Raw genomic sequence first — 23,847 nt, forward strand, 5'->3', positions numbered from 1 at the left:
ACTGTCAATTTCCATAGTAAAATGAACAGTAGTGCAGCTGCGGTTGGAAATGGACTGTCACCTTAACCTAAAACCGGTCTATCGAGTCGTGAGATAGGGAGAGTTTAGTGATACCGAGGAGCGCGCATGCGTTTTGTGGTGTGGTGAGGCAGGCGCGTATTGCGTAACGTGGGTCGCGCTGGTGTGCGCAGGGCTGCGGGTCCCCGGCGTGTCGTGGCCGTGGCTGGGCGCGGCGCCGGCGGCCGCGCCCGCGCCGCCGCTGGTGCTGGCGCCGCGCGCCGCGCAGCGACGCAGGTAACGCATGCCCGCCGTCTGCACCGTAGTCTGTGTGTTGCATGTAGCCGTGCCGCGCGCCGTGCTGCGCCGCGAGCCCCGCGCCGCCCTCGACCCGTCCTTGTCGCACCACGTGTTGCCCCGCGCCGCCTACGCGTCGCCCTTGCACGCTGCGTATGCACAGTGAGTACCCACCCCACCCCACCGCACCGCACCGCACCCGCCACCTGCACCTAGGGTTACCAGATGACAGGAATTTTCCTGACATGTCAGGAATTTTAGCCTTTTGTCAGGAATGGGGACGGAACACGAAAATGTCAGGATTTTTTTGAATTGATAGACTTTATTATAAAGTACCTTTTTATATACTTAAATAATCAAAAACATAGTAAAATAATAATAAATGAGATTATTATTTATTATTATTTATTGAACACAATGTAAGCTTACAGTTTCAGACCAAATCACTTATGAGATCCACTCAACTTATCAATAACTTCGTAATTATTAATTAACAAATCTTTAATCAAGCATACATATATATGTATACATGGCCATTGCTAACGGCTAGACACCCCCCGTCGTCGTGAAAAATATGAATGTCAGGAAAAATATTCGGAAATCAGGAATTTTGACAGGAAACTCTAAATGTGTATCTGGTAACCCTACCTGCACCGCACCCGCCACCTGCACCGCTGACCTAACATTAACCTGTCCTTCCGCCTTCCTGATCCTCTTACTTTTTGGTTTTTCCCATAAAATTACATCCTTAACACGGTCCGCGGCGCTAACGGCCATAGCCGTACTTGTCAATTGAAATTAAACTTTAAGTTTTAGCAGTACGACTATGACCGTAAGTACCGCCGCCGAAGTGTTAAGTTAATTTTACATGACATACTATCACCAAAAAGTTAACTGTAAAAAAACTATTTGTAATTTACTGTAGGAGATTTACTTTGCCTTGAGACTGTTGGAGATTGACTCGCAATGAGAATGTTAAAGATAATCGTATTAAATTAAATTGCACTTTACAATAACAGGACATCAAATTTACCCCGGCCAATCCGTCCCAAACACCACCACTGATTGATGGCTACCAGTCCAATACCCCCGCTCCTCGCTCCGCTCTATCCTTCCTCGTATTGGTATGACGGTTTTTACAATAATTGTTACAAATAACTTCTCATATACTAGTTAGTGTTTTACGTTCGATGAAAGTGTAACTAACGACTAACTGGAACGATTGCTTAACGCACTGTCATGAACGGTAGATTGCAACTCTTCACAACTTTTTTCACGCACTCTTTCAAAGTAGATATTACTAGTCTTTTCTATAGCTAAGTGGATCTACATTTTATAGATGTTGTAGTTAATTCTTGTAGAAGCCTTTGCGATAACTTCTGTTTTGCCATATTTTTATTAAATCATTACTTTATTTAGAGAAGCTAACTAGAACTACATCAATTATTTTTTACATATAAATATATATATTTATAAACTGAAATTACAATTACATAATATATTCTATTCGCGTAGGCTTACAGTTACACTGACGATCTAACCTAAGCGAATAAAATATTATGGACCACAACGTAGCATATAGCTTTATTTCTTACAACGTGCCGATGTTTGTGCTCGATGCCGTTGAATATAACAAGTTAATCATGTTTTATTTTAATTTCCAGTGTTTATTACGACCCGTTCTTAGCTGCAGCCGCGACGGCTGACTCCAACTACAGACTTCAGGTAACACATTCACTTGCATGAGTTTTACTATGGCATACATGAACATTATTTCACCATATATTGTGTGTTGTGTGTGGAGGGCCTCCCCGGCGGCGGCGCGTCCGCGTCAGTCGGACAGAGTGGCAGGTTGTGTGAACCTATACATGTGTTGTTACAGGCCGCGAAGCCGGCAGCCGAGGTAAAGATCACGCCTCTAGCTCAATTTGATCGATATGCGACAATATCTGTATCTCTATCGCTTCCTGATTCATGTTACCACCACGCTAGTATAAGTCAGATGTAAATCATTGTGGAGTGAGTGCTGGGATTTTGTTTGCTCCTTTTTATTCGTATGGTCCTATTGGTTGGTAATCCACCGTAATATATTGAGGGTGCACATTGTGTTTGTGGTAACCGAGACGATGGCTGCTGTTGAGTTATCCTTGTTCCTTGGTATTGTGGTGGGTGATTTAGTTTTGCGCGTTTGCTGCAGCTGTGGATTGACTCGAACAGAGGCTAATTTTTATCATGCTCCGAGTAGAACATTGAGCCCACAAAGTCGTAATTGCTACTATCGAAGTATACTAACCATCACCACGTAGCACTTGCAAAAGAATGTTAGTGATCGTAAACTTTGAATAATTTTGTCTATATTTAATTATTCCTGTTTCAATCAATAGTGCATGACCATTTGTTTCATTACCTTACTACATTTTCTGCAACAACACCTTACCTTTCGTCCGCGTAATATCCGACACCGCATTCGCAAGTTTCCTAGCCTACTTCACTTGTGTGGTAACGGGGAACTAGCGACTGCCGTGTAATACCGTCAGCAGCTTGGTTATTCCCAGCAGTTGTATAAAATAAGATCCACGTCGACCACGTCCGACTGAATATAAACTGATGGGAGTAAGCCAGCACCTTCGGCTCTTTGCTGCAGAAAATACTACATCAGTAGACTATAAAACGAACGCTGCATGTCTAGACAATTGTGTAAAACTCACTCACATTCGTAATTTACCACGTATTGTGTTACAAATGGTTTTACGTGCTTTAATTATGCATTCTGGCTTTTTCTTTACGGCTCATGTAAGCTAAGGGCTTTTAAGTTTCACAACGAGAGACAGTGACTGGTGAGTGATCTTCGAGCAGTAGACATGGTAAAGTATCCTCTCAATTCGAAATCTCTATTACATCAGTCAAACCGGGACGTTAAAGTCATTAAACGGAAAAATCCAAAGTTATGTTTTATATTGCCTCCTTGTGGGCTCACTGTTAACATTCGATATAATTGTTACCAATTACCATATTTTTAGTTATGTAATGTGTCATTGATAAATAAATCGTTTGCGTTTTTTTCATCAAATCTCTTTATATTATACAAGTTTATTATACGACGTTGTCGAGCCTCAGCTTAACAACACACTCGTTCACTTACCATATTTAAGATCGTTCATCAAAGTGGCGTGTAGGTTTACAGAGTTGCAAATACGCGCGGATGTGAATAATTGTTCTGTGTTTGTTTGTTTGGAAGTACTTAGAAGCAATGAAGAATGACATTTCAACGGTTCAACTCGCGCAATTAGTAAGCTAATAGTGTTTCGGAGTCGTCGGCTACATTACAGATTTGTATAGGTATACAGTACAATCATGCGCGTAAAGCCCCGTCTCCATATCGTTCGCGAGCCAATGTTCGATGGTTTGCCGCGCGATATGGAGACGGGGCTTACAATGTTTTGCGGTCCGCTCCGCGGCGTGTTGCTACCGCAAGTGCAGGTGCAGGTCCTATTCATTATGCAAAATGAATGTGTTATTGGGTCGCGTAATTTAATCCAGTCGATACAAGCACAAGACTCTGTGTCCTCTAGGATGCGAATATGTCGTTCCTATAAAGTATAATCTATATAAATCATAGAGGTACAGAATGACTTAACAGACTGAAATCGTTAATAAATGCGTGAGTTGGGCTGTTGTTGATACTTAATACAGTATTGGTAATTCACGATACATTTTACATGAAGCATTCTGACGTTGGTCTTCGTATATGTAGGCGGCAGCAGCAGCGGCCGCAGCAGCCGCGCCGCTGCTAAAGTCCCCGCTCACGTCGGCGCAGCACGCCGCCGCGGCCGCCGCCGCCGCCAACTACGGCGCGGCCGCGCGCGCCGCCGCCGCCGCCGCCGTCAGCGGCACGCCGCAGCCCACCGCGCTCACGCCTCTCACGTGAGTATCACAATAACGGCCATTGCACCAATCACATATGAGTGTTTTTATGTTAATGTTTATATTTTACTTTTCAGATACGGCAGAGAATACGCAGACCCGTACCTAGGCCACAGCATCGGCCCAGTCACAGGTTATGGGGTCAGTATCAAGCTGTCATCGAAATCATAATTTAGTAGCACGTTATTAAGAGTGGTTATTATTTGTTTATTACAATAGTTCTGTCATGTTTCAATGCTTCGTCGTTGTTTTCCAGACGGCGGTGTACCGAAGCGGCTACAACAGATTTGCGCCGTATTAAGCCAGTGGAACAAATTACGATTTTTACTCGAATATGGATCTACCTTCGTTTCCTTTGCCCTAACATGACAATGGACTCTCTTTGTAAAGGTACAAACATAAATTTATTATATATTAAGGAAACAGTAATAGAGCTAGCCGGTTACTGTACAAGCAAGCTTGGGTAACATAGTCGTCCGCCGTTCGGGCGGACTCAAGATACCAAAGTCATTATTAAACTTTCTAACACAAATAGTATATTAAGTTCAGCTGTTATTGTGTTCGTGTAATGCATATACAAGTGCGAGCAGCTAAAATGATGCATTCGACGGTTTTGATACTTGTAAGAAACCTATTTTACTCTTATCGCTCGGGTGAGTGAAGCTACCTATATTGGTAAATAATGTACGTTATTATTTAGTGTAGATGTTACACTTAATATGTAATTGACAATAGAAAAATACTTCATGTAATAACGATATTTAGTGAGCTTTGCACTTGCATATCATAGGAAAATTGTAAATATGGAAACCCAATCCCATTTCGACTTGTTACTTTACATGTTAACATTTTGCTGAAACCCTTTTAATTTCTTGAAAATTAATAGGGCTAATATAGGTAGGAACTACCTAACTCAGTAACATTTTAGTTTTCTACTGAACATTTGAACATAAAACTTGTTTTACAGGCACCTAAAGTCGATTTTTTTATCTATTACGTAGTATATTTTACTTTAGAAACTCAAACTATTTTATAAGTAGGTACAAGCGCAAAAATAACCATTTTAGAACTGTTTTGAAAAAATGTTTCGTGGTGCAAATTTAATGCGGTGCCATCTACTCGGTTGTTATTTTACAACATATTTTTCTAAAGTTACCACGTACTTTTTTGATGGTTAACTTTATTTTGGATAGTAGTAGAGATTCCTCGGTGTAAGTATCCCGCACGAGTATGTGTTACGCGTTGTAAACGTCTCGCTTGGAGCTCGCGCCGCCGCGGGGCCTCCTACGTTTCGGTCTCGCTGCGTACAGCTTCGCAAACTTCCGTAAACATTTACTTTCCCATTTTGTTTATTCAAAAATGTAACTATTGATCGCTAGTTTGTAAATGATAGCATTTTATTGAATCGTAATCGTAGGCATAACGCTTGTAGTGTATAAGAGAAGAAGGGAGCTCCATCGAGCTCTTACATATCATTGAGATTTCTCCTTGTAAATTAGTTTACACTATATTTTCATTAACGGTTTATAATTTTGACAGCGCTGTTTTAATATTTTTATCCGGTTTATCTTCATTTTATTGATCAAACACGCGTTTGGGTCCAACCCTTTTAGACGTCGTAAATTTTAGATCGAATGTAATTAGGATTGTAAATTCGCTCAAACTTTATACCAAAGCACAAAAACCCATCGATTCATACGTACCTATTGGAGCATTCGTGTCATTCATTTCCACTCAATAGATTTAGTAGTCTTTCAGTTAGAAAAACTTACAAAGTCTGCAAAATCACGGCATCACTCATAAGGCCCACGTTTTGCACCTTCGAGTAGAAACTTACCATACGATACGAGACCCGCTTGCAGGTGTAAAACTGGCGTTTCCAGCCACGACACACATTTATTCGTAATGAGTTCACATGTAGTTTGCCATCTAGATTATTAATTTAACCTCACAAACAGTAGATCTGATTTTTTATTTTTTATTTATTTTTAAGCCTGTCTATGTGACTTTTCTCAATTTGAATATTTAATCGAATAGCTACTGCCATGAACAATTTTAGTTACTTTTTCTAAGCAAACTCGATATTTATTTCGCCGTTTCACATTTTAACTACATATTGAATTAGTAACATATCAAATAATATAGGAAAGTGTTGCCGCAGAAGGGATACCTACTTGGAGAGCCATGTAAGAGCGCAGTAGCATCTGCGAAGATAGCTTTAATTATTATCCACATTAAGTATAGGGCGTCCACTCCACAGTCGCCCTCCGTTGCGTAGTGAGTTGTCACTAGTCACGGTAGCGAGCGTAGCTAGCCGGCAACAACCATGACAAGTTCGGTCTTAGAGGTCTAGTCCTTCGCGCACAATCTACCTTGTAATTATTCTATTTGAAGGTGCTTTTGCAAAGGTTTCATGTGATAATTAAGAATCCAGTTTTGTGTACCTACCTTCTAAACCGCGTTTTAAGTATATTATTTTATTGGTTCTATTAATTAAGCGATATTGTGTCATATTTTCCGAGTGCCGGTTATTTTACATTCTCTCTTTTAGCGCCACTGGCTATTTACAATTATTAGTTAATTATTAATCATTAGGATGTATCATTACTGTAGTCATGTTGCAGCTTCGAACAATGTTTTGTGCTTTACTGCTGAATACTCATGCGTGTATGCGTAATTTTAGGAAGGTCTTAGATTTTGAATGTAACTGATTGTTTAATGCAATTTTTTATGTAAAGTACAGGAACAAGTACATGTGATTCGTGAGGATGATTTTTATATTTTTTTGATGTAGACGTAGTGATGTCACAAACATGTTGATCTATACTTAGTGTCTGGAGCTAACGGGGCGTGTTCTGGGCGAGCGCACTCTCGCTTTACTTTACCGTCTATCATGAACAAAATTATATTGGTACATGACAGTTTTTTTTAAATCTTAGGTTGTTTTATTTAACTACGATTATACGCGTTCATAACTCGCCTCGTTATCTTTATTTTTTTCTCAGATTTGTAGATGATTTTTTGAGATCTTATTAGAAAATCACAGAAGTCCTTAGTTTTATATGAAAGTTTCGTAATCTAAGCCAAATTGTTATTACGTGGAGAAAATCTGAATTTAAATAACATATCTGACAAAATGGTTAGTGTGCTACAATAAGAAAAGAAAAAAAGCATCATGAACAATTTATAAATATAAAATATGATCATTATAATAAGGATGATATGTATTTTGTAACGCGATTTGTTCCTCAGTTTTTATGAGATGTTGAATTTCAAACTGTTCTCGTTTCCGTATGCTGTGCACAAAATTATATCGATGGCTTCGATTCCGTAGTTACTAGATCTAAAACGAATTGTTATATTGTGCATAATACGGTCATATCAGTAGTGTTGTTAGCGAGTGTCGGTGATTGCTAACAGCATCGCGCGCAGCGAGTATGACTACTGTTACTGTGAGCACGCACACAGTTGCGCCCGCGCCCCTCCGCCCCTACACCACCTGGACAACTTTTCTCAAAACTACATGCTCTTTGAATAACCCTATACGTAACTCGTAGCATGCTTGTTTGTATCCGATGAGAAATAGTAACGTAAAATAGTCTATATAAATCATTCCAACTTACTTTGCGAGTTTTTTGGCACCGGGCGCGGACGCATCTCTAACGTGCTTTGTAAATAATGTTATCGGCGGGCGACCGCTGCATGTTGTGCGATTCATTTCTGCCTTCGGGCCAATATTGTTAACGTAGCCAGAGTTATAAGTATCACTTGTTCGTCAATTGCACACGTGGACGCTGATCAGTTAAGTAGTAGCGTACTCAGATTTCTATTAGCAGGGTTAGTAATTACGCCTACGTATCCAAATGGCTGATGTACATTTAAGATTGAACTTGTAGATCTGCCCGAAGCTCCCGGACACTCCATACTTATGGTCGGCACGTCTATGAGTTCAATAAATTCTATTATTAAACGAGGGAACAGGTGGACGCAGCGCATACTAATCGTCAATCATTAAGTTAGAGAGGATGCGTGAGCTATGTTAGCGTGTGGCTTGCGACACAGGCGCGACGTGTTATGTGAGCGTACCTAAATATTAGTTGCCTTCGCATCCCACACGGAAGCAAGCTCGCCGCGGATTATATTTTTCGTAAGTAGTTGCCTAAAGGCAGTGGCGAAGTGTGCGCTGCCGAGTGCCGCCGCCGGCGCAAGGGCCGCGCCTGCGCCGAGTGCGCCTGCGCGCCCGCGCGCCCGACGACCAGTATTTGAGATACTAGTAACGTGCTCAATTTCCGTATCTGTATGTTGTACGTATACCTAATGTTAAACGTAAATGTTTTAAAATTAACTAACCTACAATAGATTTGTTACATAATAAATGTCTTCCGTTTGGCACATTTTATAGATTCGTCGCACGTTTTATTGCTGCACAGTACTATTGACAAGTGATTTTGATTATACTCGAGCCGAGTGCACAGCGAGCTCCCTAATAAGATTTGTGATAAAATAATTAGATTTTCGTTTTCCGCGTGGCAATTTAAAATAGATTGCAAGCTGATTTTTCTCTTTTATTGTAAATATTCTTTTCAATTGTGAAATATTGAATGAAGTGAATAATTTTAAGTCTTTGGCATTGTATACTCATTTACGTTATTAATAAATTATAGTATGAATTTCCATTTTTATTTATGAATACGCCCAACCCACCACTATCCTAACCCCTTAATTATTTTGATAAGCTGAGAATAAATGGGCCGAATGCCATTAGGTATATAGGTACCTGTACCAATGGGTAGTACCTTATTCACCATATTGACAATGACCACCGATAGTTTATTTTTCTTCATAAATTTTAATTACAATATAGTAAATTAAAAAGTAGATTTTTCTTTGCTATAAATAAAAGCATTAGTGTAAATATTGCATAGCGATTATAGCTAAAGTCCGATAGGTACTACAACTACGGCCCAATTTTTATTATCGTTCATATACGATTCGAAATCGAACCATTTTTAACATAATTTCATGTATGTAGGTGAGCACGCGTTACCTAGTAGGTAAGGTGTATTCGGGTAATTCCGAAAGGAAAAAACACTAAAAAAAGTGTCGGATTATTCCGACAACGGACTCTTATTCTTATTACACCGGACGGATTATTTCTTATTACAAACGGATTTCTAAATAATTTTCGGGATTACCTAATTTCCGAAATTACTTCGATTACACCTTATCTTACTTATTTTATTTTTACGTACTGCCAAAAAATGTGTCCTCATATCTACAAATGAAAGGGATGCAGCTATTAGATATAATATTCACATTTGAAAGCAGAGAATCGCACGACTGCCCTTATTTACTGTGCTATAAGAGGTAAAAAAATACTAGCAAATGGTAATTCCCTGTGACTGATACTCATTAATATTATTAGGGCTGATAACATTGCAAGGCTCTTTGATAATGGTACCTAATCATTCTTCAGTATATATAAATAATTAAAACAATCGGTTCGCCAAGATAATCTAGTCGCGATAAGGGTTTGCTCGTGCGCCGATCGCGCAGTGCGTGGTTTGCCACAACCCACGATGTAAGGCTGTCGTGCTCACCTTGAACCGACGTTGATATTGCGAACATGGTGCTGTGTCCCCCGTTCAGGTGGACCTCAAAAGGCGGCTTTAACCTGAGTAACGCTGCACCGGCCGAACCAGACGTGCGACGTGGGACTATCGTAAGTCTATCACATCTTTACTTTCGTGGTGTTGCTTTCATCCTTTAGGTATCACATAGCTTTTAATATGTTATCTTTTACAAACTTTGCACAGGTGTTTCGTATGAAGTGAATATTAATTAAAATAGGTAAGTAATTTAATTTTCATGACCATAGATGTGTTCATTGTTATGTGGAACTAAGTAGTGAAACAGAACTGCGGAAAATTCAAACAGCAACATTTGAGTTTTCAAGTATTTTAATATATGTACCTACATACGAGGGGTGTTCAAAATATTCTCGGTATGAGAATGAAAACAAACAAGTACGAAAAGTTTGATATTTTTATTTTTCAATATACTCCCCCCCTATGTTCATACACTTAAAAGATCGATCAATTATTTTTTTTAATCCTGCATAAAAATATTTTTTATCTTTGGTGTAAAAATGCTCCTCCTCTGCCGCCTTCAATGCTTCATCATCGGAAAATTTATTTCCACGCAGATCCTTTTTAAGATTGGGGAACAAAAAGAAGTCGCTGGGGGCTAAGTCCGGACTATACGGTGGGTGAGTAACAGTTTCAAACCCACATTCAACAATAGCTGCCTTGGCAATATGAGCAGTATGGACGGGGGCGTTGTCATGCAGAAGCATAACACCTTTGGTTAACTTTCCTCGCCTCTTTTCTTTGATTGCATCCTTTAATTGACGTAGAATGTTAGCGTAGTACTGTCCTGTGATATTTACACCTTTTTCTTTATAATCGATCAGTAATACTCCTTCACAATCCCAAAATATCGTGGCCATGACCTTGCCAGCTGAAGGGATGACCTTGAACTTCTTGGGATGAGCTGAACCCTTAATGTGCCACTGCATGGACTCTTGTTTACTCTCTGGGTCATAATGATGAACCCAGGTTTCATCTCCAGTAACTATTCTTTGCAGCACCTCATCAGGATTTTCACCGCACAGGTCAATAAAATCGGAACAACAAGCTACACGCATGTCTTTTTGAAGCCGAGTCAGCATTCGCGGAACCCATCTTGCACTTACTTTTGACATATTAAGATGGTCATGGATAATATCATGTACGGTACCAATAGAGAGATTGGTTACTTGTGCTATAGATTTTACCTTCACTCGACCATCTTCCAATATAAGTTTTTCCACTTTATCAATATTTTCTTGTGAAGTAGCTACTACAGGCCGGCCAGGTCTAGGGTCGTCTTCAACACTCTCCCTTCCACGTTTAAACTCGCTTGACCACTTTTGAATGGTAGATAAAGAAGGAGCAGACTCACGGTAAACACAATCCATTTCCTCTTTTATGGTTTTTTGATTTTTACCCTGTTTTGTCAAGAATTTTATCACGCATCGATGTTCTAATTTAGTTAACATTGTCAATTCCCACATGATGTTCATGTTTGTTCAGCAATTGCAGAAAAACAAAAGAACATCTCGGTTCGAATTATATTTTTTTTTAATGTCAATGAATAAACCTTAGCGGCCAGTAACGAAAGAAATTTTAGAAGAGGTTGTAAGATATCAATACCGAGAATATTTTGAACGCCCCTCGTACCTGCCAACACATTAGGCTGACCTCATCAGTTAAGAAGCCTATATCATTTTTTTCATGAATAATTTCGGTAGTAGGTATCTAGTTAGGTACTTCGGCATATAGAGGATTCATTGGCATGATTTTTTATTCTTTATCTGTTTGTCATAAGTAGTCGTAGACAATAAATACTTATAGCTACTTGTTTAAAATATGGGACTGATAAGAGAGGAAAAGCCCAGACATAAAATCCCTCAAATAAGCAAGGAAAATGACCTGGGTAGGTATATAATCTAGGAAAAGTAGGTAGTACGACGCCTTTGAATTGCTTATACTAGTATACTTTTCACGTCTGTATGTATGTGATTGTCAATACTGAAAAAAATTCGTGCCTCGAATTTGACCGCTGAAGTAGATGTTGCTGTACGCCTCGATGCATCATCCGCATTTTGCGGTCATTAGATTGTCAAAACTTGACATTTAACACTTCAGTTTCCACAAATAGTATATGACGCGGTATAGCACCATCAAGTTCGGCTGTTAAATTCGAGGGCACGATGTTTTCAACCTGTAATCAACAAAACTGTAACATGAAACATACATTCATGTTACCTGTTACAAAACTGTAACAGGTAACATGAAATTACATTTGTAGAAACCTACGAGTATCTACAGAATGCGACATGGCAATCTTTAAAATTTGAATACCTTAATTTTTATCTACCTCTTTATCACACATTAGGTCAGCTTTATGAATTACGTTCCTTTTAGTAAATCACTACCGACACTACGAGTAAAAATATTAGCTAATCTAAATTATTTAAATGACAGCTATTAATGATAGAATTATCTTAAACTTAGATAAGAACGTTAAAAATCACTGCAATATGAAGCAAATCGTAACAAATCCATTGAATATTTCCGTTCAGTGCGAGATTGTTTTGACCACTGCCAGAGCGAAGGTAAACACTGTTCTTTGTTGGAAATAGCTAAGATTCTCCAGTCGTTCTCGTTAGACTTGCTAGTATTTAATATTTCGACATACCTGTTTGCATTTGTAATTAAACTAATGAAAAAAAAAACTATCTAAGATCCAGATATAATTGACACGATCGCAGAGCAAGATATGAGATAAGTATAAAACAATTAATTACTGGGTATTCTGTGTAGGTAGTAACGTGTTTACACGTAGGATTTATATCCGTTTATATTGTAATTCGTATAGTCTGCCCTTCGTCGCTTAACGGTCGACTACACAAAATACAATACAGGACGGCGTTTAATGACTCATTTTTGGTCCGTACGGTTCGTTGACTCAGTACTTATAGGTAAATAAATAATATAAATAAATATCAGGGTACATCTGTACACACTCGTCGATAGCCTTTCGCTGAGAGTCTCGTCAACGCTCCGACCCAATTGGATAAGCGTGAGACGGGAACAGAGCAGTATTATGTACACACTCGTTCTCGGCCTGGTGTCTCTACGAGTGTGTACAGCCGGCATACAGAGATCAACCTAGCTCCAAACTAAACAAAGCTTGTTCTATGGGTGCTAGCAGACGTTATACATACTTATACATATACATGCACCCATGACTCAGGAACAAAATCTGTGCTCATCACACAAATATTGATTTATGTGTGAAGGGCATTGGCCCTTACCGGGATTCGAATCCGGGACCATCGATATCGGCTTTCACAGGCAGGGTCACTAACTCACTACCCACTAATAGGCCAGACCGGTCGTCAATATTACCTATATGTACCTATGTATATGTTTAGTCTGTAAGGTATTTGTAATATGGGCCTTGTTGCCTGCTTTTTTTTAATAAATAAAGAATATTAGCTTACCTACCGAGTACCGATATACCTACAAGCATTAAAAGTAGTTAACTATATAGTGTAACTACCTACATCTTTTTTTTTTTTTTTTTTTAAATCTTTATTAAAGAAAAAAGGGTTTTTTCACAATTGAAAATGTCACCCTTATTGTGACATAGCAAAACAAATCAACTCTTATTATCTACGCTTAATGCCTAGGTTAACAATTTCATATATTTTCATAGCCTTTTTTGATTGTGGGAAGGCTAAAATTATGTTAGCTTCACCTATGTCATATAAATTACAATTGTATTTTTGCATGAAATTTACCCTCTCAGCCTCGTTTCGGACACACTCAACCAAGATATGGAACACATCTTCCTTTACCCCACATTCGGTACAGTTTGGAGACTGGTTCTTACCCATGATGAATCCGAAACTATTTAATGGTATGTGTCCGGAACGCAGTCTGAGAGCAGTAACAATATCCGATCTGGCCATATTTAACCCTACAAACCAAGGGGTCCGTAGCAGATTGGGTTGTATAGTCCGATACCAGATACCTTTGCTTAGCGATCTTTCATTAAAATATTCTTTCCACATATCAAAGCACTTCTGTTTCACTCCATACAAAAGATCATTATGGCATGGCAACCACCTAGTACCCGGTCCGTCCGTTGCCGCCTCTTTAGCGAGTCGGTCTGCCTCCTCGTTGCCCGGTATCCCAATATGTGATGGTACCCATTGTAAAACTATGACTGTTTTATTTGCTTGCAAGTTACGAATTTACCTTAATATACTATAGGCTATCGGTGCGCCTCGATAGTTCGAGGTGCATCGAGCCAAGTGTTGTAAACCGCTTCTTGAGTCTGTAAATACCACGAAGCTACCCGTTTCGAACGACTCAATGTAAGAGAGGGCTTCTGCAATTGCCAGCAATTCAACATTCATAGAGGACGTTTTGACCTTCAACCGCAACTTAATACTACTATTTATTTGAGGATCAAACATAGCCAGACCGGAATCCCCGGTATCCCTAGAACCGTCAGTATAAATGTGATAATAATTTGAGTAAGTCGATGTTATAAAGTCCGTACATGATTTTCTTAAACTCACTGGGTCACATTGACGTTTAGGTATATTTATGTTACTAATATTAAACTTTAGAACTTCGGTTAAATCTATATCGCTGACCCACGTATTTAAGGAAAATATCTCTAATTGGTTAGTTGAATACATTTCTTTCGATTTGAGGTACTCGTGTGTTTCTACTAACAATGGTTTCTTTTTCCGTCTCCAGAACCGGTTTTGAGTGCTCACGGCCAGCTGGTTTACAATATCAATATTTTCAGCGTGATCGAAAGACTTCGACTTGAGCCAGTATTTACCCGCCAGGTATAATCTACGGATATAAAGCGGTGGGAGGTGAAGTTCATATTCCATAACGTGTATTGCCGTACTTTTTATGAATCCCCCTATTGTACGCATGCACTGATTCTGCAGTTTATCTAACCTACTCAAACTTTTTTTGGTACTAGTATCGTATAGAAAGCTGGCATAGTCCACTCTGCTACGAATAGATGCAATATATAGTCTCCTTAAATAAGTCTGGTGCATACCCCACCCAGGTCCCGCTAAAACTTTAAAAACATTTAGAAATCGGAAAGCATTTTCTACAATAACCTTTATATGTTTGCTCCATTTTAAATTTCGGTCTAGCCAAAGGCCCAAATATTTTATGTCGTCTACTGTTTCTAAGGGTATATCATTTATTTTAAGACGGATGGGATCCCTCAAGAAACCTCTTTTAAAAACGCAAACTTTACTTTTAGATGTCGAAATGTCCAACCCTATACAAGACAATAGCACTGAAAAGGTATTAAGCGCGGTTTGCAGTTTTTGTACACTCTCGCCTAGTTTCTTACCCGTAATAAATATAACAAAGTCATCTGCGTACTGTGAGACGTGTATATCCTCGTAATTTTTTAGGGTCTTACATATGTTTAAGGTTGCTAAATTAAAAAGAAAAGGTGACATAGGATCCCCTTGTGCTAGGCCCTGACTGGTACTTCTACATATAACCGATTTGTCATTTATCAATATATTTAAATTCCTGTGTTTCAAAAAATTCCAAACATACAGACATATTTTTGACCCAACTCCAATTTTATCTAGTATGTCTAACAGGAAATAAACATCTACATTGTTGTATGCGCTATTCACATCTATAAAACATGCTATTGTGTGCTGATTATCCGCGAAACCGGTTTGAATTTTCGATACTAAATAAGTTAAATTATCTAAGGTCGATCTACATTTTCTAAAACCAGTGGTGTATTGCGATAAGATGTTTTTCCTTTCCACATACCATTCCATGCGATTCGTAATAATAATATGAAACAATTTACATAAGCAGGACATCATCGATATAGGTCGTAAGGATTCCGAATGGGGTTTAGGTATAGGGATAACATTAATATCTCGCCATTGTATTGGTACAAAACCGGTACTTAAAAACATATTAAACAGTTTTAAAAGAATGTACTTTGCGTTATCGGGTAAGTTTTTTATCATGGAATAGGAGATATTATCAAGCCCCGGTGAGGTGTCTTAATCTACATCTTAATCATACCTGTTTTCCAGAAATTGACTGACAATGTCGATGTGCCAATGCCAACCGTTAACGGCAACGTCCCAAACGGCACTGCGGAGCATCAGCCACAACAAGATGAAGTCCCACAGCAGGAGCCAGGGACGTCCCCCAAGAAATCCACCACTAGTTACATGAGCATACAAAGCGGGAGGACCACCTACAGCAGGGATTCAGATTTCGAAATGAATAGTAGAAGTAATAGCAGCACAGATATGAAAACTGTATCGGACTTCATAACCAGACCAGCGCACGCTGAACCGCAGCGCATTGAGCGCAAGAGAGGCATCATCGCGCCGCACGCGCCGCTTGACACGTCGCGCGCCAGTGTCGACCTGCAATACATGAAATATGAAAAGGATGAAAAGTAAGAAAACACAATTTATGTTCTTAAAAAAGCTCTACCTCCTTCTAGCAGAATGCTGATTACGAAGAGGCTTACACATAGACTGTTTAGACTAGCCTGCTTTCGCAGGCAAGATAGTCCTTCAAATTAATAATCAAATAATATTTTTAGGGTTCCGTACCCAAAGGGTAAAAAACGGGACCCAATTACTAAGACTTCGCTGTCCGTCCGTCCGTCCGTCCGTCTGTCACCAGGCTGTATCTCATGAACCGCGATAGCTAGACAGTTGAAATTTTCACAAATGATGTATCTCTGTTGCCGCTATTACAATAAATACTAAAAATAAAATAAAATAAATATTTAAGGGGGGCTCCCATACAACAAACACGATTTTTTTGCTATTTTTTGTTGATGGTGCGGAACTCTCCGTGCGCGAGTCCGACTCGCACTTGGCCAATTTATCATGCTCTGAATGTGGGTCGATGTTGTTCTAAAAAGTGTGCAGAAAATGAAACGTTTCTTCTCTAGAGCACGTTTCTAAGTAGGTACGTTTGTTTTTTTTTTCGATAAGCAATTATTCGTGCTACATTAGCATATGGCCACTATTGTTAAAATGGGATATCCCTGTATCCCTGGTACATATAATGTTAAATCCCCTTCAACAATAGGTACCCCCTTCACGGCCTTCACCAACGCTGGTGTGGTCTATACAGATTTCTCTGGCTGCTCATTTGGCTTAGATACTATTTCTTCAAGAATATATGGGATTAGGCGCACCGTGAATCAAGCTCTTCTTTAAATATCTCTCCACTTGTATAGAGACGCCTAGAGCGCTAGCTGTTGGTTATAGTCTGGATTCAAAGTGGAATTTCTGTTTTACAGATCTGCCGAACAAATAAAAAAAGCAATAATGGCCAATGACTTCCTAAAGAACTTGATGGACGAAGAACTATTAACGATGGTGGTTGAAGCGATGAGCCCACAGGTGTTCCAGGCCGTCAGTCTAATAATCCGTGAGGGCGAGTCCGGGAGTCATCTATACGTGTCTGCCGAAGGACAGTTCGAGGTTCTAAAAGGCGGGCAGGTTGTGAAGAACTTTGGGCCTGGAGAAGCGTTCGGAGAACTCGCTATCTTGTATAAAGCTAAACGATTTGCGTCGATACGATGTAAGTGATAAGTTTGTTATGAATACTTATGACTATCTCGCATTCTTATGTTTCAATAAATCCCCTTTAATCTAATTGATTACACTTCAAGTGAAAGAGGTGCAATGACGAGGCTTGCTAAGATAATTATGACAATCTCTTTCAGAGTATTTCTCTTTGTGGATTGTTTTTCCTATAGATAACATAAACTTTTTGCATTTATTATAAAACAAACATAATCCACCTTTTAAAAATGTATAATAATGATAAGCTTTCCTAGACAGGTTTCTAAATAAATAAAATTCCTAAATAACGAATCAATTGTCAATCAATTCCTAGACAATGTTTTTGGTATCCATCAGGTATAACAGAAGCCAAAGTATGGACGCTGGAGAGGCGTGTATTCCAAAAGATCATGGTGGGCAGCGGGCGGCGCGAGCAAGAGTACAACATGCGCTTCCTGGCCTCCGTGCCGCTGCTGCAGGGCATACACCCCATCGAACTCGCCAAGATCTCAGACTTCCTTAAAAGGGTAAGAAAACATGATCAATTCAATTATTCCTCAAATAAGAATTAATGTAATTCTTGATATTCCGCCTTCATCAACATAAATCAGATAGGTAATTACTCGTATGTTACCTATGCAAAATTTGACTCTGCGAAGTTAAGGATTAGGAACATTCAATTACCACAATTTAGGTGCACACAAAATTCCTTCGGCAGCGCTATTAAATTTGGAGAACAGTGCATGACACAATTTTATTTTGCAACATGCCTCTACGTTACGGTGCGGTTGCAATCTACGATTTCAGGAGTTCTTCTCAGCGGGCACGGCGGTCGTGCGGCAAGGCGAACGGGGTGACAAGTTCTACATCATACGCGGTGGCACCGTGGCGGTGACGAAGCGCGAGGGCGAGGAACCCGACCGGCGCGTCGGCACGTTGCGCCGCGGCGACTACTTCGGCGAGCAGGCGCTGCTGCATGAGGACCGTCGGCTCGCCACTGTCACCGCCGAGCCGCCCGGAGTAGAGTGCCTCACACTAGAGCGAGGGTAAGGTTTACGAATACGGTGCGTTACGGGAAGCATTTGGCCGTATTAGACATTCCGCCGGTGCGGCAACTATCTGCGCTTGTCTTACCCCCGGTGCGGCGGTGGTTAAAATTCCCATAAAATGAAGGGTTTTGAAAAATGCCTATATTTTTTAGAATTTTATACAAATCCGCGGGCGACGGCAGCTGTATATACACAAGGATATAGTCTATTGATCAGAATGACTTTTAGTTTAAATCGATAACATTTCAGGTCTGTAGGGACCTTTAAAGTCAGGACATGGTACGGGAAAATGTAGGTTGTGCCGCAAATTTGGCTTTCTCAATACGGGAAGTATATGACTCGTAACGCACTGGCAGTAAGTTTGGTTTCGCGCTGCCGCACCGAATGTGTTAAACAATGCGAGGGCGTGTGCTTGTAAGTGCGTAGGCAAGCTCTAGTGTGGTAACTGCTTCGGCAATTAGACCTTGCTTTGCGAGGACTGTTGCTCTGCCAAGTTTTCGAGCCTATCGAGTACCTACAACACTAACAGTCTAAATAAAGTCAAGGATCAGCGTGTGGGTAACCAAATTCACGCCGTATTCACGCCAAATCTACTTAACATTACCATGATTGTTCTACTTTGCTGTAAGTACTTTTAAATTACCAATTGTTTTATTTTATTCCTCAGACCCTTCACGGAACTCCTCGGCAACTTAGACGAATTAAAGAATATCAGGCATTCCATCCCTCCACCACTGGAGCAAAGAAAATCATCTCAAGTTAAGAGCGGTATGATTACCGTACAGTCAGCAGCAGAAGTTGCTAAGCGGGCGAGGTGTTCAAAATGATCTTGGCGCGACTTTATTGTTAAGAGAATAAGAGCGTGTCTAGGTAATGTTGAACACCTTGCCCATCAACTTCTACTGCTGACTGTACCTAGCCTATTCATAAATACAATGCAACATTTTTGTAAGCAGACAAAACGTCCAATACCTTAATTAAGGAAGCTGCTTTAATCCCACGTAGATAATTATTAATATTCTTAGAAGGCGTTTCCGCTGCAGTGGTTGTTACCGATTGTATTAACATTTCTCTCGTTAGAGACCTGCATGCCAAATGACTGTAAATGTCTGTTAATTAGCAAATTATTTTAACCTAATCAAATAAATAGGTGCCTTCTGGAATATTTAGATTGATGATACCTATAAAGAGAATATAATATTACTACTACGTGCTGGAGACCTATACTTTAAGAAATCTGTGTTAATTAGGTAGGTACTAATATATTATACCTAGTTGCAAAAATCCTATATACCTAGTTGTAAAAATTATATCGATTCTTGTTAATAGCTATCCACTTATTGAATTTAAAAAGGTAGGTAAGGTAACTACCTACCTGCGTTTTGTGTATATTGTAATGGCATGGTCTACGACACAGAACATATTAAAGAGGTTAGAATGGCTATCGCGCACAGTTAGTATCGGAACCGGTGTCGCCGCTCGTTCCTCTCCTAAAAGCTAGCTAGCGCCTTGTGTGCGTGGTGAATGGATACGCCTCCTTTAAACAGATTTGACGTCTGGCTTCTTAATCTGCACGTTATTGTGGCGCAAAAAGGCATGTTTACTTCATTTTCGGTCAGCGCGGGCGAGTAGCATGCGAGTGTTTGCTCAAAACCCCGCGGCGACACGTACCCTGCTCGCATCGCCATTCTATGTGGTCTACGAGTATCACATGCTTTCTTTTATCAGAATTTGAATACGTGGAGCTAAAAGAGCTCGAGATCGTGGGCACGATGGGCGTGGGCGGGTTCGGGCGCGTGGAGCTGGTGCAGTACAAGCGCGACCCGAAGTTGACCTTCGCGCTCAAGTGCCTCAAGAAGGTGGACATGGTGCAGCAGCAGCAGCAGGTGCACGCCTACAACGAGAAGAACATCATGATGGTCTGCAACAGCCCCTTTATTTGCAGGTAATCATCAGATCACTACATAGTATAAAACAAAGACGCTTCCCGCTGTCTGTCTGTATGTATGCTTAGATCTTTAAAACTACGCAACGGATTTTGATGCGGTTTTTTGTGATAGTGATTCAAGAGGTAAGGTTAATATGGTGATATTTTTTGCGCAATTAATAAAATAACCTAGGTACTAAATATAATACAATTCAAACGGACACCTAACAAACATTGGTTAAAAATTCAATGAAATTAGGAGAGCAAATGATGAAATGATATATATAGGTATAATGTATGTTTGTAACTGAAGCACTTAGACCACATTTCCCCAAACGACGCATTGCCTTGAAAATTTCCAGACTTTGTTTATGATCTGGCTCATCGCCAAAAGTCTAGAGAAATTGCAATGCGTGCGACATTATTCAGAGACTATGAATTGTAAAATGTTATGGGCCAATGCATCTTCACTCCATGACAAACCTATTTGTTAGTTTGTGATAGGGTTTGCAATCCGGTTCCGAAATGTATGAAATTATCCGGATCCACGGATATTCCCATACATTTCGGATCCGTCGTGCAAACCCAGTTGGTGACGAAGCCTCTGTAGCTGATTTGTTTTCGTAAGCACTTGACGAAGCCTGCGTTGCTGATAATGAACTATGAATGGACCAATATTAGTGATAAACACACAAATAAATTCGAATCCGGGACTTCCTGCTTCGTAAGCAGGGTCACTACCGACATAGAGAAATACGTAAGCATAGAGTGCGCACTCCACTTCATACAACTGGCTATCAGCCCGAAAGCTTGAAATAATGAAAGCATGACGAGTACCTAAAGGGGACTGAGGGAGGAGCGGGCGGGGGGCGTCCGTTGTAAAACTTGGTATTCACCCCCTCGCTTGCTCTTCCCTCTGTCCCCTTACTCGCCATGTCTTCATTATGACAAGCTTTCGGGCTAATAACCAGTTGTATGCAGTGAGCACTATAGCTAACTTGTTTCTCTATGCTATGCTACCGACCCTGTTTAGCATAACACATTATGGCCTAATATTAACAATGTCTTTTAGATTATACCGCACATTCAAAGACAACAAATATATCTACTTCCTCATGGAGCCGGTCCTCGGCGGCGAGGTGTGGACCATCCTGCAGAAGCAGCGGTTCTTCCCGGAGGCTACTGCGCGGTTCATGGCGGCTTGCGTCGTCGAGGCCTTCCAATACCTGCACTCCAAGGACATCGTCTATCGGGACTTGAAACCCGAGAACCTGATGCTTGATAGAATGGGGTATATTAAATTGGTAAGTGAATTTATGCTCATTCTGGAATTAAATTTTTTACAGATGTTTGGAATATTACTTATATAGGTATTACAAGCTGTTTCAGTTAAACCGAACACACCTATGCGCAAGCGTAAGCGCAAGTATGCTCCAAATTGTTGTAGGACAATTTAAGGGACGCGGGTATGAGTTAGAAACTGCGTGCTCGTTCCGCCACATATCTGCGTCCCAGTTGCCCTACATTAACCCATTGTGTAAAATATTTAGTGCCTAGGTTTCCGTCTTGGAAACAAATGTAAAGACGAGGAATGAATGACCTAATACGTTCACCCTTTAGGAGCCATACGACTATGTCATATGTAATCAACGTTATCGTTTTCATTAAATACGGTTGTTATTTGTAGGTCGACTTCGGATTTGCGAAGCAACTTGACCCAAATATCAAGACGTACACTTTTGCCGGCACGCCCGAATACGTTGCTCCAGAAATAGTGCTTAATAAGGTAAGATACCCGTACGATACTGCTCGTGCTGCTGCTGCAAGCGGCAGTAAAGACTACAAATACGTCAATCGTTTCTGTTCACTGCCGGGAGGTAAACATTTATTTTTACAACAATTTTAATACCTACTTTAATTGAGTATATTTATCTGTTGCTTTCAAATCAAACCTTGCGAGAGGGTATTATACCATTTCCAGCGATTCGACCTACATACCTGTACTTGAAACGTAATAATGATCCCTCTCAACGCTCCAAAATATAAGTGCATGCCACAAAACAGTCGTGATCAAAAATGTTGAGTAAAAAAACTTTGTTTACGACTATGTTTTTCACACACAGTATGAACCGCCTACTCATCGAGATTTTAATCGACCCAAACTCGATGAGATTGCACTGTATTTCCGTCCTTGCGTAAATCAACTTAATAACTAATCTTATATCTAATTAGATATGACTTCAGCTTCAGTACCAAGAGCTCATATAGATACCTACAGCTCGTTTGATGTATCAGGGCCACGACCGCGCCGTGGACTGCTGGGCCCTCGGCGTGTTCATCTACGAGCTGCTAGTGGGCAAGCCGCCGTTCCGCGCCGCCGGCAGCGACCACATGAAGACGTACACGTTGATCCTGCGCGGCATCGACGCCGTGCCCTTCCACCCGCGCGTGCCCAAGTCCGCGCAGATGCTGGTGCGCAAGCTGTGCCGCGCCGTGCCGGCCGAGCGGCTTGGCTACTTGAAGAAGATGATGGACGTTAAGAATCACAAGTATGACTTTTATCCCAAAAGGACTTTTTATCATTATCATCAACGTCGCTTTGTTAGCGACGATATTCGTTTACGCTTGGATACATTGAAAAACCAGACATCATGAGTGTTGTGTGCCGACTGAGAGACAATCCTATCAATATACATAATAATATATCGTTATAGTGTTGGAAGGTCAGATGGCAGTCGCTTTCGTAAAACTATTAGTGCCCACGCCAATTACTGGGATTAGTTGCCAAACGGACCCCAGGCTCCCATGAGCCGTGGCAAAAGGCCGGGACAACGCGAGGAAGATGATGATGATGATGATATCGTTATAGTATTCCAAATTAAACAAGATCGAGAGTTCTAAAAACTCGCGAAGCTCATGTTAATGTCAACTGTCAATGTCGCCTTCGAAACTTCAGACAGAGGTAATTTCGTGGTAATTTCCAAGCTTAATTATACGCTAGTCCCCTTAAGTCCCGTATAGTAAATAATAATGTGTAAAAATCGTGAAACTTTAAATAAATGTATAACGAAGATTGATTTATTCTCAGATGGTTCCTCGGGTTCGACTGGGAGGCGCTGCGCGAGCGCAAGCTGAAGGCGCCGCTCGTGCAGCGCGTCGCCAGCCCCACCGACCTCTCCAACTTCGAGAAGTACCCCAAGGAGAAACTACCTCCGGATGAAACTTCCGGCTGGGACCTTGAGTTCTAGAACAAACTGTTTATTATGTGTGAATAAAAATATTATTAGGCCCTTTACTGAAGCGGGTCAGCTCTTTATGTCATCTAGATTAGAAAAATCTTGAAATAAGATGTGAATACAGACGACTTCGTGAATTGGGCTTACCTAAAGGGTTTCAATGTTGCTGCGGACATAAAGGGTTTAAGTAGA

At 40.4% G+C, this 23,847-nt stretch overlaps 2 protein-coding genes across 6 annotated transcripts in view; both read left to right on the top strand.

The window, feature by feature from the left end:
- LOC134648876 (RNA binding protein fox-1 homolog 3) overlaps positions 1-8,888 on the top strand; it is a 65,330-nt gene extending 56,442 nt beyond the window's left edge. For 2 of the 5 annotated variants that reach the window (XM_063503456.1, XM_063503460.1), the window contains 6 exons: positions 342-456; positions 1,959-2,019; positions 2,177-2,197; positions 4,049-4,218; positions 4,296-4,359; positions 4,475-8,888. In XM_063503456.1, the coding sequence (XP_063359526.1) occupies positions 342-456; positions 1,959-2,019; positions 2,177-2,197; positions 4,049-4,218; positions 4,296-4,359; positions 4,475-4,519 (476 nt within the window). In that variant the 3' untranslated portion in view covers positions 4,520-8,888. Of the gene's footprint in view, positions 1-191; positions 295-341; positions 457-1,958; positions 2,020-2,176; positions 2,198-4,048; positions 4,219-4,295; positions 4,360-4,474 lie in introns of all 5 variants that reach the window. The other 3 variants (XM_063503457.1, XM_063503459.1, XM_063503458.1) reach the window with 3 other exon arrangements.
- Positions 8,889-9,663: 775 nt separating this feature from the next.
- On the top strand, positions 9,664-23,740 carry LOC134648873 (cGMP-dependent protein kinase 1-like). The gene is made up of 11 exons (XM_063503453.1): positions 9,664-9,940; positions 15,941-16,314; positions 17,176-17,459; positions 17,801-17,970; positions 18,251-18,489; positions 19,160-19,260; positions 20,221-20,437; positions 21,492-21,723; positions 22,107-22,205; positions 22,715-22,968; positions 23,508-23,740. Exons 1-11 carry the CDS (start codon positions 9,845-9,847, stop codon positions 23,665-23,667), a joined length of 2,226 nt encoding a protein of 741 aa, XP_063359523.1. The 5' UTR covers positions 9,664-9,844; the 3' UTR covers positions 23,668-23,740.
- Positions 23,741-23,847: the final 107 nt, after the last annotated feature.

This window comes from Cydia amplana, chromosome 6 (assembly GCF_948474715.1).
Source record: "Cydia amplana chromosome 6, ilCydAmpl1.1, whole genome shotgun sequence".
Lineage (NCBI taxonomy): Eukaryota > Metazoa > Arthropoda > Insecta > Lepidoptera > Tortricidae > Cydia > Cydia amplana.

Bases quoted from the DNA above. Each gene is read 5' to 3' on its own strand.
- LOC134648873 (XM_063503453.1), top strand. From the start codon at position 9,845: ATGGTGCTGTGTCCCCCGTTCAGGTGGACCTCAAAAGGCGGCTTTAAC. The intron at 16,315-17,175 runs GTAAGAAAACAC...TCTGTTTTACAG, and splicing joins AAATATGAAAAGGATGAAAA to ATCTGCCGAACAAATAAAAA. The intron at 17,460-17,800 runs GTAAGTGATAAG...GGTATCCATCAG, and splicing joins ACGATTTGCGTCGATACGAT to GTATAACAGAAGCCAAAGTA.